This window comes from Salmo salar, chromosome 09 (assembly GCF_965601325.2).
Source record: "Salmo salar chromosome 09, fSalSal1, whole genome shotgun sequence".
Taxonomy (NCBI): Eukaryota; Metazoa; Chordata; class Actinopteri; order Salmoniformes; family Salmonidae; genus Salmo; species Salmo salar.
The window spans coordinates 92460291-92477500 of NC_138299.1; the positions used below are offsets into that span (position 1 = coordinate 92460291).

At 45.5% G+C, this 17210-nt stretch overlaps 1 protein-coding gene across 1 annotated transcript in view; it reads right to left on the minus strand.

The window, feature by feature from the left end:
• Nucleotides 1–3622: 3622 nt before the first annotated feature.
• Nucleotides 3623–17210, minus strand: part of afap1l1a (actin filament associated protein 1 like 1a) — a 43447-nt gene continuing 29859 nt past the window's right edge. Inside the window, exons 14-18 of the mRNA XM_082956065.1 lie at nucleotides 11816–11912; nucleotides 10071–10238; nucleotides 5150–5325; nucleotides 4693–4806; nucleotides 3623–4480 (exon numbers count right to left, since the gene is read on the minus strand). Of these exons, the coding sequence (XP_082812191.1) occupies nucleotides 4454–4480; nucleotides 4693–4806; nucleotides 5150–5325; nucleotides 10071–10238; nucleotides 11816–11912 (582 nt within the window). The 3' untranslated portion in view covers nucleotides 3623–4453. The remainder of the gene's footprint in view (nucleotides 4481–4692; nucleotides 4807–5149; nucleotides 5326–10070; nucleotides 10239–11815; nucleotides 11913–17210) is intronic.

The following is a 17210-nucleotide window of genomic DNA, read 5'->3' on the forward strand; positions in this document are numbered from 1 at the left end:
CTGATAATTTCTTTGTCAGTGGGCAAACGTACAAAATCAGCAGGGGATCAAATACTTTTTTACCTCACTATAGTAAAGGGTCTGAATACTTATTTAAATAAGGTATTTCTGTTTTTTTTAAACCAAAAAGGGTTCTACCTGGAACCGAAATGGGTTTTCCTAAGGGGACAGCCAAAGAACTCTTTGGAACCCTTTTTTCTAAGTGTGTATATCGGGATGAGGTGCCACTGGACTGCCCTACACTGGACTGCCCTACACTGGACTGCCTCACAATGGACTGCCCTACACTGGACTGCCTCACACTGGACTTCCCTACAGCGGACTGCCTCACACTGGACTCCCCAACTGTGGACTGCCCTACACTGGACTGCCTCACACTGGACTTCCCTACAGCGGACTGCCTCACACTGGCCTCCCCTACTGTGGACTGACCCACACTGGACTGCCTCACACTGGACTGCCCTACACTGGACTGCCCTACACTGGACTGCCACACACTGGACTGCCCTACACTGGACTGCCTCACACTGGACTGCCATGCAGTCCATGCCTCAGGACTACCTGGCATGATGACTCCTTGCTGTCCCCAGTCCACCTGGCCGTGCTGCTGCTCCAGTTCCAACTGTTCTGCCTGCGGCTATGGAACCCTTACCTGTTCACCGGACGTGCTACCTGTCCCAGACCTGCTGTCCCAGACCTGCTGGAACCCTGACCTGTTCACCGGACGTGCTACCTGTCCCAGACCTGCTGTTTTCAACTCTCTAGAGACAGCAGGAGCGGTAGAGATACTCAAAGATCGGCTATGAAAAAGCCAACTGACACTTACTCTTGTGTTGCTGACTTGTTGCACCCTCGACAACTACTATGATTATTATTATTTGACCATGCTGGTCATTTATGAACATTTGAACATCTTGGCCATGTGCTGTTATAATCTCCACCCGGCACAGCCAGAAGAGGACTGGCCACCCCTCATAGCCTGCTTCCTCTCTAGGTTTCTTCCTAGGTTTTGGCCTTTCTAGGGATGTTTTCCTAGCCACCGTGCTTCTACACCTGCATTGCTTGCTGTTTGGGGTTTTAGGCTGGGTTTCCGTACAGCACTTTGAGATATCAGCTGATGTAAGAAGGGCTATATAAATACATTTGATTTGATTTGATGACTGCCCTCCACTGGACTGCCCTACACTAGACTGCCTCACACTGGACTGCCTCACACTGGACTGCCCTACACTGGACTGCCCTACACTGGACTGCCCTACGCTTGACTGCCTCACACTGGACTGCCCTACACTGGACTGCCTCACACTGGACTGCCTCACATTGGACTGCCCCTCATTGGACTCCCTCACACTGGACTGCCCCTCATTGGACTGCCTCACACTGGACTGCCCCTCATTGGACTGCCTCACAGTGGACTGCCCTTCTCTGGACTTCCTCACTCTGGACTGCCCTCCACTGGACTGCCCTACACTGGACTGCCTCACACTGTACTGCCTCACACTGGACTGCTTCACACTAGACTACCTCACAATGGACTGCCTCACACTGGACTGCCCTACACTGGACTGCCCTACACTGGACTGCCCTACACTGGATCAAACCTATCATTCAATGGCCTTCATAAACTTTGGATGCATTTTTGTATCTGTACATTTATTTTTATTTTTATCATGGGTATATTACTTATGATTATTTATTTATTTGTGTACTTGTGTTTGTCTTGTGAATTTGCAACAATAAAATAGTGGACAATATATATTCAATGTGATTTGTCTTTAGTCAGTAGGCCTATCCAGACATACTGACCACACTGCTCGGGTGCGCAAGCGTTGCAAAATAAATGTACACATACATGTTATTCAATCATTGCACCCACACTCTCCAATCTCCTCATTGGTTTTTAGGAGCATATACCCACGTGCCATCTCCTCATTGGTTTTTAAGAGCATATACCCACGTGCCATCTCCTCATTGGTTTTTAGGAGCATATACCCACGTGCCATCTCCTCATTGGTTTTTAAGAGCATATACCCATGTGCCATCTCCTCATTGGTTTTTAGAGCATATACCCACGTGCCATCTCCTCATTGGTTTTTAGGAGCATATACCCACGTGCCATCTCCTCATTGGTTTTTAAGAGCATATACCCACGTGCCATCTCCTCATTGGTTTTTAAGAGCATATACCCACGTGCCATCTCCTCATTGGTTTTTAAGAGCATATACCCACGTGCCATCTCCTCATTGGTTTTTAAGAGCATATACCCACGTGGGTGATTGAAAGATGAGCTGAGGTCCACACTCCAATCCAGTTGGTAGTGGTAATGCACCTTAAAGTAAGTTACCAACCGCCATATGAAGTCAAAAGAAGAAGAAGAAGCCTTGAAGGAGGAGAGACTGCTAGAAACAACCTCGATTTACCCTTTTATCTGTGGATTAAATGTCAGAGTAGAGGACCTTGTGCATTTCAGGTAAAATATCAACAATAACAGCTAAATTGCCGTACATGTTTAATGCGTTTCGACCTGTCCCCAAATGAATATAGATGGTTTAGGGTTCGTTTTGATATTTCAACCTGCGTGTCCTGATGGCATCTGGTGTGGGTGGACAATATCAACATGCGCGTGCACCTGGTCTAGTCAGCATGTTACCCTAACTTAGAGTAGGTGCCTTTCTGAATCAAATGGTGGGAGTATTGTTCTTCAGAGACAAAGGCTTCATCTGACACTGATATACACTACATGATTAAAAGTATGTGGACACCTGCTCGTCGAACATCTCATTACAAAATCATGGGCATTAATACAGAGTTGGTCCCCCCTTTGCTGCTATAACAGCCTCCACTCCTCTGGGAAGGCTTTCCACTAGATGTTGGAACATTGCTGCAGGGACTTTCTTCCATTCAGGACGAAACTTGGCACCATCCCGACGGTGAAGCATGGTGGTGGCAGCATCATGCTGTGGGGATGTTTTTCAGCGGCAGGGACAGGGAGACTATTCAGGATCGAGGCAAAGATGAATGGAGCAAAGTACAGAGAGATCCTTGATGAAAACCTGCTCCAGAGCGCTCAGAACATCAGATTGTGTTGAAGGTTCACCTTCCAACAGGGCAACGAAGCTAAGCACACAGCCAAGACAACGCAGGAGTGGCTTCGGGACAAGTCTCTGAATGTCCTTGAGTGGCCCAGCCAGAGCCCGGACTTGAACCAGATCTAACATCTCTAAAGAGACCTGAAAATAGCTGTGCAGCAACGCTCCCCATCCAACCTGACACCAACCTGACAGAGCTTGAGAGGATCTGCAGAGAAGAATGGGAGAAAATTCCCAAATACAGGTGTACCAAGCTTGTAGCATCACACCAAGAACACTCAAGGCTGTAATCGCTGCCAAAAGTGCTTCAACATAGTACCGGGTAAAGGGTCTGAATATGTACGTAAATTCGAAAAACGTGTTTTTGCTAAGTCATCATGGGGTGTGTCATAAAAAATATATATATTTTAGAATAAGGCTGTAACCTGACAAAATGTGGAAAAAGTCAAGGGGTCTGAATACTTTCCAAAGGCACTGTAGGTACTGTCTTATCAGCGGTGTGAATTCCTGTAGATAAGTATTGACACCTAGTGTACATCGTTCAGACAATATTTATTATTAGCACAATTTTATTTGTCATTATACTGTTTATAAAGTACATCTCATTTTGAGGGGAAAAGGAACATTGTGCAGTGTAAAAATAATCGTATAGACTAAACAGTAGGAATGGATTCTGTCTGTACAGATAGAGGTGATGCTTCTGTCTGACAGATAGAGGTGATGCTTCTGTCTGTACAGATAGAGGTGATGCTTCTGTCTGTACAGATAGAGGTGATGCTTCTGTCTGTACAGATAGAGGTGATGCTTCTGTCTGTACAGATAGAGGTGATGTTTCTGTCTGTACAGATAGAGCTGATAAGACAAAGGGGAAAACAATGTTAAAGGGATAGTTTTGGATTTTGGCAATTAAGCCCTTTTTTCAACTTACCCAGAGTCAGATGAACTCATGGATAGCAATTGTATGTCTCTGTTTGTAGTTTGAAGGAAGTTGAAGGGCGGTTCTGGAGCCATTGTTGTAGCTTAAATGCACTGAATTGGAAGTCTACAGAAGAAGTTCCAGTAGCATGGAGCTAGGAAAAGGCTTAATTTACAAAATCTGGAAGTATCCCTTTAAAGCACATCACATACAGTAAATCACTGTGTTTTTCTTCCATCTCCATTGTCTTCCATTCCTGTTCTATGGAACATTCTCACCTTAAATCTCTCATTGTTCCTTTGTCATTTATTAAGGTATAATTTAATATCCTTTTTGTACACTGGCTCAAATATTCAATTTCGTCCATATCTCTACAACAATCTGAAAGCACCTCCTCCCTCTGATATTCCTCCAATCATCTCCAATCTTTCCTTAACATCGTTATGCTTTAGGTGCATTTCTTTGACTCCCATTCCTGCAATGAAAATCAACAGTTTAATATTTCTGTGTATTATACACACACATGCTGTGTATTTTCTGTGAGTTCTCCTCACACTAACTGCTGGGACACCATTAGACCCTGGAAATGGAACTGGCTCATAGTGACAGACTGTGGAGCTGCGTCCCTCTAAGGTGCACAATTTGTGACGCAGATAAACTGTGTGTGTGTGTGTCTTTAGTCCTTACCTTGGCTTTCTGCATGACTGTTCTTTTAGATGTTGAGTAGACAGGAGGTTTCATACGGGCCACAGAGACACAGCTGACTGGTATAGACTCAGAGTAGTAGGGCCTGCTATACACCTGAGACACACACAAACACACATTCAAATCATTAGCATCAGTCTTCACTCCTGAGTGGCGCAGTGGTCTAAGGCACTGCATCTCAGTGCTAGAGGCGTCACTAAAGGCACCCTGGTTCAAATCCAGGTTGTATCCTGGCTGTGATTGGGAATCCACAGTGAGGCGCACAATTGGCCCAGTGTTGTCTGGGTTTGGCCTGTGTAAGCTGTCATTGTATATAATAATTTGTTCTTAACTGACATGCCTAGTTAAATAAAGGTAAAAAAATAAATACATTTCCTGGTGGGTCTATGTATGTGTCTGCACATACATGTGCAGATATATATATATGTGTGTGTTGTACCTTGCTGGAGGGTTTGCTCTTCCCAGGTGCCCCCAGAGCCCCTCCTGCTAGGCTCTTCTTCAGGTTGTCTTTAACCTGGGTGAGCCGGAGCTCCAGGTCCACCCTCTCACTCTCCTTCCCCCGGCACGCCTCCTCTAGCTGGGACACACGCTCACTCACGGAGCCCTTCTGCTCCTCTGATCCAGGAACACACAGAAAAAAGAGGAAATTGATTAGGGAGCCCCTGTATAGTTCTGCCAGTAGGTGGTGCTAGGGCGTTGCTGGTGATATTTTGTGTATTTTGTGGGAACATTAAGTGCTGTAGTCTACTGAGATTGTATTAAAGAGTTTTGTGCATATCTGTTTTGTGTGTTGTTGTATTTATCAGGGATCACTATTAGCTGTTGCCAAGGCAGCAGCTACTCTTCCTGGGTCTAAACACATTAAGGCACTTACATTACACATAAAACAAAAGATAAAACAGTATATCATATAACATTATTACACCACTACATATCTACAATACAAAATGTACAACACCACCATACAACAATATTACAATGAACATGTCTGTAGAGTGCGTGTGCTAGCGTGTGTGTGCGGATGCGTGTGTCTGTTAATGTGTGTGTGTGTGTGTCTTCCATAATTTGCAATCTGATTCTACTGCTTGCGTCAGTTACCTGATGTGGAATAGACTTCCATGTAGTCATGGCTCTATGTACTACTGTGCGTCTCATAGTCTGCTCTTGACTTTGGGACTGTGTAGAGACCTCTGGTGGCATGTCTTGTGGGGTATGCATGGATATCTGAGCTGTATGCTAGTAGTTTAAACAGACACCTTGGTGCATTCAGCTTGTCGGTTAGGACATCTACTTTGTGCATGACACAAGTAATTTTTCCAACAATTGTTTACAGACAGATTATTTCACTTATAATTCACTGTATCACAATTCCAGTGGATCAGAAGTTTACATTCACTAAGTTCACTGTGCCTTTAAACAGCTTGGAAAATTCCAGAAAAGTATGTCATGGCTTTAGAAGCTTCTGATAGGCTAATTGACATCATTCGAGTCAATTGGAGGTGTACCTGTGGATGTATTTCAAGGCCTACCTTCAAACTCAGTGCCTCTTTGCTTGACATCATTGGAAAATCAAAAGAAATCAGCCAAGACTTGTAGACCTCCACAAGTCATCCTGGTTCATCCTTGGGAGCAATTTCCAAAACCCTGAAGGTACCACGTTCATCTGTACAAACAATAGTACGCAAGTAGAAACACCAAGTATAAACACCACGCAGCCGTCATACCGCTCAGGAAGGAGACGTTCTGTCTCCTAGAGATGAACGTACTTTGGTGCGAAAAGTACAAATCAATCCCAGAACAACAGCAAAGGACATTGTGAAGATGCTGGAGGAAACATGTGTAAAAGTATCTTTATCCACAGTAAAACGAGTCCTATATCAACACAACCTTAAAGGCTGCTCAACAAGGAAGAAGCCACTGCTCCAAAACTGCCATAAAAAAGCCAGACTACGGTTTGCAACTGTACATGGTGACAAAGATCATACTTTTTGGAGAAATGTCCTCTGGTCTGATGAAACAAAAATAGAACTGTTTGGCCATAATGATCACCGTTATGTTTGGAGGAAAAAGGGGGACTCTTGCAAGCTGAAGAACACCATCCCAACCGTGAAGCACGGGGGTGGCAGCATCATGTTGTGGGGGTGCTTTGCTGCAGGAGGGACTGGTGCACTTCACAAAATAGATGGCATCATGAGGAAGAAAATTATGTGGATATATTGAAGCAACATCTCAAGACATCAGTCAGGAAGTTAAAGCTTGTTCGCAAATAGGTCTTCCAAATGGACAATGACCCCAAGCATACTTCCAAAGTTGTGGCAAAATGGCCTAAGGACAACAAAGTCAAGGTATTGGAGTGGCCATCACAAAGCCCTGACCTCAATCCTACAAACCAGTTATACCAGCTCTGTCAGGAGGAATGGGCCAAAATTCACCTAGCTTATTGTGGAAAGCTTGGGGAAGGCTACCCGAAACGTTTGACACAAGTTAAACAATTTAAAGGCAATGCTACCAAATACTAATGGAGTGTATGTAAACTTCTGACCCACTGGGAATCTGATGAAAGAAATAAAAGCTGAAATAAATCATTTTCTCCACTATTATTCTGACATTTCACATTCTTAAAATAAAGTGGTGATCCTAACTAACCAAAGACAGGGAACTTTTACTAGGACTAAATGTCAGTAATTGTGAAAAACTGAATTTAAATGTCTTTAGCTAAGGTGTATGTAATCTTCTGACTTCAACTGTACATTTAAGGGCCAGCCATGCCCTTAAAACCAATTGTAATTTTCCGAGGTCCCTCTGTGGGCCCTGACCACACTACTGAACAGTAGTCCAGGTGTGACAAAACTAGGGCCTGTAGGACCTGCCTTGTTGAAAGTGTTATCAAGAAGGCAGAGCAGTGCTTTATTATGGACAGACTTCTCACCTTCTTAGCTATTGCTGTATCAACATGTTTTGACCATGACAGTTTACAATCCAGGGTTACTCCAAGCAGTTCCGACCACGCAGTAATATCTAACAAGTAATTTAACAATTTCACACCAACTACCTTATACACACAAGTGTAAAGGAATGAATAAGAATATGTACATATAAATATATGGATGAGTGATGGCCGAACGGCATAGGCAAGATGCAGTAGATGGTATAGAGTACAGTATATACATATGAGATGAGTAATGAAGGGTATGCAAACATTATATAAAGTGGCATTGTTTAAAGTGACCAGTAATACATTTATTACATCCAATTTTTAATTATTAAAGTGGCAAGAGATTTGAGTGAGTATGTTGGCAGCAGCCACTCAATGTTAGTGATGGCTGTTTAACAGTCTGATGGCCTTGAGATAGAAGCTGTTTTTCAGTCTCTCGGTCCCAGCTTTGATTCACCTGTACTGACCTCGCCTTCTGGATGATAACGGGGTGAACAGGCAGTGGCTCGGGTGGTTGTTGTCCTTGATGATCTTTTTGGCATTCCTGTGGCATCGGGTGCTGTAGGTGTCCTGGAGGGCAGGTAGTTTGCCCCTGGTGATGCGTTGTGCAGACCTCACTACCCTCTGGAGAGCCTTGCGGTTGTGGGCGGAACAGTTGCCGTACCAGGCGGTGATAAAGCGCGACAGGATGCTCTCGATTGTGCATCTGTAAAAGTTTGTGAGTTTTTTTGGTGACACGCCGAATTTCTTCAGCCTCCTGAGGTTGAAGAGGCACTGTTGCGCCTTCTTCACCACGCTGTCTGTGTGGGTGGACCATTTCAGTTTGTCCATGTGTACGCCGAGGATCTTAAAACTTTCCACCTTCTCCACTACTGTCCAGTCGATGTGGATTGGGGGGTGCTCCCTCTGCTGTTTCCTGAAGTCCACGATCATCTCCTTTGTTTTGTTGACGTTGAGTGTGAGGTTGTTTTCCTGACACCACACTCCGAGGGCCCTCACCTCCTCCCTGTATGCCGTCTCATCGTTCTTGGTAATCAAGCCTACCACTGTAGTGTTGTCTTGCAAACTTGATGATTGAGTTGGAGGCGTGCATGGCCACGCAGTCATGGGTGAACAGGGAGTACAGGAGAGGGCTGAGAACGCACCCTTGTGGGGCCCCAGTGTTGAGGATCAGCGGGGTGGAGATGTTGTTTCCTACCCTCACCACCTGGGGGTGGCCCGTCAGGAAGTCCAGGACCCAGTTGCACAGTGTGGGGTCGAGACCCAGGGCCTCTAGCTTAATGACGAGTTTAGAGAGTACTATGGTGTCGCTCGCTTTGAGGACAATACAGTGCCACCGACACGGCCCGCTACCAAAACCTGCAGACTCTCCTTCACCGCAGCCAACGTGAGCAAAACATTTAAACGTGTTAACCCTTAATTTTCTGATGGCTGCATGCTTATTAGTAACTGAAATAAGCAATTGTATTAATGTGTCAAGTGCAGCGTCTGGTTGCTCCTCATTACACAGCACAGACCAGCAACTATTGAGTGGGCAACTTGATGAAAGCCAGTCAATATTTAAATCCCCAGAAAGTATACCTCTCTGTTGATATGACGTACATTACCAAGTAGCTCACACATATTATCCAGATACTGACTGTTGGCACTTGGTGGTCTATAGCAGTTTCCCACAAGAATGGACCTGTAGCCATATTACTTCAACAGTATTTAAGATTAGATCCTCTCTAAGCTTTACAGGAATGTGGTTCTGAATATAAACAGCAACACCTCCACCATTGTCATTTCTGTATTATAACCATGTTTTGCTACCACTGTATCATCAAAGGTATTATCTAAGTGAGTTTCAGAGATAGTCAGAATATGAATATCATCTGCTACCAGCAATTTATTGATTTCATTAACCTAGTTTCTTAGGCTACATATGTTAACGTGGGCTATTTTAGCACTTTTCTGAGATGCTTGATTGTTTTCATTGCTTAACTGGGAAGCTTAGCAGAAGTAGACATGCTCATGTTATTTATGTTTGAGTTGATAGTGCAGGGTGAGCTGCACACAGTGGACACAGTATAACTCTGGTTCGTAGGTACATAATTACTGCATACAATAGCTGTAGGATCAACAGAGGCATTCAGCGCAGTTAGAGAGACATACATTAGCTTACTTACATTGTGTCTGCCAATGCCCCTGGAATAATGTACATTTGCTGAAGCATTTTGACAAGTCAGCGACACAATGGTAGGGATTGTCTGAGCTGGGCTTGATTCATTGATAAGCCATTGTCTCAATGCAGCCTTATAATGCTGTGAAAGGATCCAGGAACCCAAATTGTTTGGGTGGATCCCATCCTCCTTTTAAAATGTGTTTTGTTTCCAAAGGGTTTGTGTGTATGTGTGTGCGTGTGTGTGTGTTCTCTCCCTCTTACCTGTAGCAGTCTTAAACCTCTCCTTCGCCTCTCTCCTCTCTTGTCTCAGTGTCAGCAGAGTGTTCCGTATCCCATCCCTCTCTCTCTCCAGGTGTTCTTTCTCTCTCAGGTAGAGTTTAGCGTCCTCCTCTGCTCGTGTTTTTCCATAGAGGCCATACTGATTGGCGTCTGGAGGGGGGGGGGGGGGGGGGTCATAAAGGGTGAGATGTGAAAGGTCAGAGGTCAGGCCTGGAGAGGTTATGGGAAGAAGACGTAACCTCATTCCTCTTTTTTTTCTCTCTCTCTCTCTCTCTCTCCCTCCGTCTTCGTGAGTAACTCTTTCTCTACCTCTCACACATAAAGAGTAAGAGAGAGACCACTGTGACTGACCCAATCTGAAGGAAAGTTTTGACTATGTACAAGCTCAGTGAGCATAGCCTTGCTATTGAGAAATGCCGCCGTAGGCAGACATGGCTCTCAAGAGAAGACACTGCCCACAAAATGAGGTGGAAACTGAGCTGCACCTCCTAACCTCCTGCCAAATGTATGACCATATTAGAGACACATATTTCCCTCAGATTACACAGATCCACAAAGATTTTGAAAACAAACCCAATTTTGATTAACTCCCATATCTGCTGGGTGAAATACCAGTGTGCCATCACAGCAGCAACATTTGTAAACCTTTGCCACAATAAAAGGGCAATCAGTGAAGAACAAACACCATTGTAAATACAACCCATATTTATGTATATTTATTTTCCTTTTTGTACTTTAACCATTTGCACATCGTTACAACACTGTATATATACATAATACGACATTTGTAATGTCTTTATTCTTTTGGAACTTCTATGAGTGTAATGTTTACTGTTCATTTTTATTGTTTATTTCACTTTTGTATATGATCTACTCCACTTGCTTTGGCAATGTTAACATGTTTCCCATGCCAATAAAGCCCCTTGAATTGAATTGAATTGAATTGAGAGACAGACAGGTAGAGAGAGAGAGAGGCAGAGAGAGAGAGGGAGAGGCAGAGAAAAAGAGAGAGGCAGAGAGGGAAAGAGAGGCAGAGAGAGGCAGAGAGAGAGAGAGAGTGTGAGAGAGAGAGAGAGAGAGAGAGGAGAGAGAGAGAGAGAGAGAGAGAGAGAGAGAGAGAGAGAGAGAGAGAGAGAGAGGAGAGAGAGAGGAGAGAGAGAGAGAGAGAGAGAGAGAGAGGAGAGAGAGAGAGAGAGAGAGCGAGAGACAGAGGTCAGCAGCGAAGCTAATGAGGTTGTCTTAGAAATCTCAGGTTCCATTCTCTCCTCTCATCTGTTCTCCTCTCCTCTCCTCTCATCTGTTCTCCTCTCCTCTCCAGATAGAAAGACAGCAGGAGGCTTTGAAGCAAAAGACAGGGAAGGAAAGATGGTATCCCACTGGGCTTCATTTCAACAAAGAAATTGAATGTGAAGACATTGAATGATTGTGGGAAACTGATTGGATTTGCAAAAAGTCATCAACGTAAGGGAATTTCATCTATTTTTCTAGTAATATTAAATCCAATAACTTGGTGACATTTTTTGTTGATTTCACGTTGAATTCAAGTCAGTTAACAACCATGTAAATCACAACTGGAAGTTGAAATTATGTCTGGGCCCAGTGGGATGTGTGTGTGTGTGTGTGTGTGTGTGTGTGTGTGTGTGTGTGTGTGTGTGTGTGTGTGTGTGTGTGTGTGTGTGTGTGTGTGTGTGTGTGTGTGTATATACATAAATGTGTGTCTGTCTTACTGGAGCCCGTGCGTTTCAGTGCCAGACCAGGTTTGGTCCAACCGGAGTCACTACTGGTGAAACTTGACCGACGTTTCGGTCCCCCATCCTCGCCAGGCTGTAGAAAAGAGGGATGGGGAGGAGAAGAAGATGAAGAAGAGGAGAGAATGAAGGGAAGAGAAAGGAGGACCATGGTTAGAGGCATCACAACAAAGAGAATCAGTAAAAGGAAACAAATGCCTAGGCTTTAGCACAGCGAGATAGCACAGTCTGGTGGTGTGCAGGAGATAGGGGTTCAACCCTGGTGTGTCATGTAAGAAAAGGCTGTGCTGTGTGTGTGTGTAGCAGAGAGCACAGCGAGGTTCAGCATGGGGTCAACAGGCAATAAAACAGTCAAGACCCTTTACTACAAGCTCTCTCTCAAACGCAGACACACACCCTTGGTCTCTGTTTCTCGCTCTCTGGTCCTGACTCCCCCCCATCTCTTTCCCCCATATTTATCAATTCAATTCAATTTGATGGCTTTATGGGAAACATATGTTTACATTGCCAAATCAAGTGAAGTAGATAATAAACAAAAGTGAAATAAACAATAAAAATGAACAGTAAACATTACACTCACAGAAGTTCCAAAATAATAAAGACATTACAAATGTCATAGTATGTATATATACAATGTTGTAACAATGTACAAATGGTTAAAGTACAAAAGGGAAAATAAATAAACATAAATATGGGTTGTATTTACAATGGTGTTTGTTCTTCACTGGTTTCCCTTTTCTTGTGGCAACAGGTCACACATCTTGCTGCTGTGATTGCACACTGTGGTATTTCACCCAGTAGTTAAGGGAGTTTATAAAAATGTGGTTTGTTTCGAATTCTTTGTAGATCTGTGTAATCTGAGGGAAATATGTGTCTCTAATATGGTCATACATTTGGCAGGAGGTTAGGAAGTGCAGGTCAGTTTCCACCTCATTTTGTGGGCAGTGTGCACGTAGCCTGTCTTCTCTTGAGAGCCAGGTCTGCCTACGGCAGCCTTTCTCAACAGCAAGACTATGCTCACTGAGCCTGTACATAGTCAAAGCTTTCCTTAAGTTTGGGTCAGTCACAGTGGTCAGGTATTCTGCCACTGTGTACTTTCTGTTTAGGGCCAAATAGCATTCTAGTTTGGTCTGTTTTTTGGTAAATTCTTTCCAAAGTGTCAAGTAATTATCTTTTCGTTTTCTCATGATTTGGTTGGGTCTAATTGTGTTGCTGTCCTGGGGCTCTGTGGGGTCCTATTATGTTTGTGAACAGAGCCCCAGGACCAGCTTGCTGAGGGGACTCTTCTCCAGGTTCATCTCTCTGTTGGTGATGGCTTTGTTATGGAAGGTTTGGTATCCGCTTCCTTTTAGGTGGTTGTATAATTTAACAGCTCTTTTCTGGATTTTAATAATTAGCGGGTATCGGCCTAATTCTGATCTGCATGCATTATTTTGTGTTTTATGTTGTACACAGAGGATATTTTTGCAGAATTCTGAATGCAGAGTCTCAAATTGGTGTTTGTCCCATTTTGTGAATTCTTGGTTGGTGAGCGGACCCCAGACCTCACAACCATAAAGGGCAATGGGTTCTATAACTGATTCAAGTATTTTTAGCCAGATCCTAATTGGTATGTCGAATTTTATGTTACTTTTGATGGCATAGAAGGCCATTCTTGCCTTGTCTCTCAGATCAATCACAGCTTTGTGGAAGTTACCTGTGGCGCTGATGTTTAGGCCGAGGTATGTATAGTTTTTTGTGTGCTCTAGGACAACGGTGTCTAGATGGAATTTGTATTTCTGGTCCTGGGCGACTGGACCTTTTTTGGAACACCATTATTTTTGTCTTACTGAGATTTATTGTTAGGGCCCAGGTCTGACAGAATCTGTACAGAAGATTTGTAGGCCCTCCTTGGTTGGGGACAGAAACACCAGATCATCAGCAAACAGTAGACATTTGACTTCAGATTCTATCTAGTAGGGTGAGGCCGGGTGCTGCAGACTATTCTAGTGCCCTCGCCAATTCGTTTATATATATGTTTAAGAGGGTAGAGCTTAAGCTGCATCCCTGTCTCACCCCCCGGCCCTGTGGAAAGAAATGTGTGATTTCTTTGCCAATTTTAACCGCACACTTGCTGTTTGTGTGCACAGATTTTATAATGTCGTATGTTTTTCCCCAACACCACTTTCCATCTATTATTTGTATAGCCGTCCCGCATGCCAAATTGAGTCAAAAGCTTTTTTGAAATGAACTATAGCATGAGAAGACTTTGCCTTTGTTTTGGTTTATTTGTTTGTCAATTACGTTGTACAAGGTGAATACGTGGTCTGTCGTATGGTAATTTGGTAAAATGCCAATTTGACATTTGCTCAGTACATTGTTTTCACTGAGGAAGTGAACTAGTCTGCTGTTAATGATAATGCAGAGGATTTTCCCAAGGTTTCTGTTGACGCACGCACATCCCACGGTAGTTAATGGGGTCAAATTTGTCTCCACTTTTGTGGATTGGGGTGCTCAGGCCTTGGTTCCTGTCACGGCTGTCTGAAGAATGGGACCAAAGCGCAGCGTGTGTATCATTCCACATTTTATTTCCCTGTGAAACTATGAAAGATATACAAATAAACTAAAGATCAAAAACAACAAACCGTGACGAAGAGGTGAAACATACACTAACTCAAAAACAATCTCCCATAAAACCAGGTGGGAAAAACAACTACTTAAGTATGATCTCCAATTAGAGACAACGATGACCAGCTGCCTCTAATTGGAGATCATCCCAAAAAACAACATAGAAACCCAAAAACTAGAACATAACAACATAGAAAATCTAAACTAGAAAAAAACCCTGTCACGCCCTGACCTACTCTACCATAAAAAATAACAGCTTTCTATGGTCAGGACGTGACAGTACCCCCCCCCCCCCCAAAGGTGCGTACTCCGAACGCAACCTAAAACAAAAAAACAAAAAAAACAAAAATGGGAGGGTTAGGGTGGGTAACTAATGTCGGTGGCGGCTCTGGTGCAGGACGAATAACATTCTCATCCCGCGGATCCTCCAGCAGAGGAGGCGGCTCCGGTTCGGGGCGTAACCCCCGCTCCGTCCACTGATCCCTCCGCTTTTGTGTCACCAGACCCTGGATCGTCGCCGAAGGACCCGGACTGTAGATCATCACTGGAGGTTCTGGACTGCAGACCGTCGCTGAAGACTCCGGACTGGGGGACGTCGCTGAAGACTCCGGACTGGGGGCCGTCGCTGGAGGCTCCGGACTGTGGGTCATCGCTGGAGGCTCCGGACGGGGCCGTCGCTGGGCCCGGCGTGGGCGCTCGGAGGCTCCGGACGTGGGCCGCTCGGGCCCGGCTGTGGGCCGTCGCGGGACCGGACGGGGCCGCCGGGGTCCGGACTGTGGGCCGTCTCAGGAGGTTCCGGACTGTGGGCCGTCTCAGGTTCCGGTCTGTGGGCCGTCTCAGGAGGTTCCGGACTGTGGGCCGTCTCAGGAGGTTCCGGACTGTGTGCCATCTCAGGAGGTTCCGGACTGTGGGCCGTCTCAGAAGGTACCGGGCTGTAAAACGTCGCCGGAAGCTCTGGACTGGGAACTGTCGCCGGAAGCTCTGGACTGGGAACTGTAGCCGGAAGCTTTGGACTGGGAAGTGTCACCAGAAGCTCTGGACTGGGAACTGTCGCCGGAAGCCCTGGACTGGGAACTGTCGCCGGAAACCCTGGACTGGGAACTGTCGCCGGAAAGCCTGGACTGGGAACTGTCGCCGGAAACTCTGGACTGGGAACTGTCGCCAGATGCTCTGGAGTGGGAATGCGCACTGGAGGCCTGATGCATTGGGCTGGCACAGGTGGCGCCAGACTGGTAACACGCACCTCAGGGTGAGTGTGGGGAGCAGGAACAGGACACCCCAGACTGGGCAGGCGCACTGGAGGCCTGATGCGTGGGGCTGGCACAGGTGGCACCAGATTGGTAACACGCACCTCAGGGCGAGTGCGGGGAGCAGGAACAGGACTCACCGGACTGGAAAGACTCACTGAAGGCCTAGTGCGTGGAGCCGGGACAGGTGGCACCAGACTGGTGACACTCACTTCAGGGCGAGTGCGAGGAGCAGTAACAGGTCGTACTGGGCTGTGGAAGCGCACTAGAGGTCTGGAGCATAGGGCTGGCACAATCCGCCCTGGCTGGATGCTCACTTTAGCCCGGCAAGTGCGGGGCGCTGGCACAGGATGCACTTGGCTGTGAATGCGCACTGGAGACACCGTGCGTATCACAGCAAAATCTGGTGCCTGACAGGTCACACGCTCCCCACGGTGAGTATGGAGAGTTGGCACAGGACGTACTGGGCTGTGAATGCGTACTAGAGACATGGTGCGTATAGCCGGCCTCATTTGTACCGGAACTTTTAACACACTTCTTGGGATGAGTACGGGGAGCTGACTCAGGTGGCATCTGACGGCTAACATGCTCCTCAGGGAAAATGCCGTACATACTACGCCAAACCAACAGCTCTCTCTCATCACCCCCCTCCACTATCTCACAGTACTCCTCGCTCAGTCTCTCCCAATATTCCTCTTCGCTCTCAGACTCACCCCTCGGCTTCGCCAACCAACTGGTGTGCCCCCCCCCCAAAAAAATCTTGGGGCTGCCTCTCGTGCTTCCGTCGTTGCCGTGCTAGTTCCTCGTATCGTCGCCGCTCTGCTCTCGCTGCTTTAATCTCCTGCTTCGGACGGCGATACTCCCCGGCCTGCCTCCAGGGTCCTTACCCGTCCAGGATTTCCTCCCATGTCCATTTCTCCTGACCATGCTGCTTGGTCCTTTGGTGGTGGGAGATTCTGTCACGGCTGTCTGAAGAATGGGACCAAAGCGCAGCGTGTGTATCGTTCCACATTTTATTTCCCTGTGAAACTATGAAAGATATACAAATAAACTAAAGAACAAAAACAACAAACCGTGACGAAGAGGTGCAACATACACTAACTCAAAAACAATCTCCCACAAAACCAGGTGGGAAAAACAACTACTTAAGTATGATCTCCAATTAGAGACAACGATGACCAGCTGCCTCTAATTGGAGATCATCCCAAAAAACAACAACATAGAAATACAAAAACTAGAACATAACAACATAGAAACAACATAGAAACAACATCTCTAATTGGAGATCATCCCAAAAAACAACAACATAGAAATACAAAAACTAGAACATAACAACATAGAAACAACATAGAAAATCGAAACTAGAAAAAAACCCTGTCACGCCCTGACCTACACTACCATAGAAAATAACAGCTTTCTATGGTCAGGATGTGACAGCTCCAAATATTGGGGAAGATGCCAGAGCTAAGGATGATGTTAAAGAGTTTAAGTTTAGCCTATTGGAATTTGTGGTCTGTATA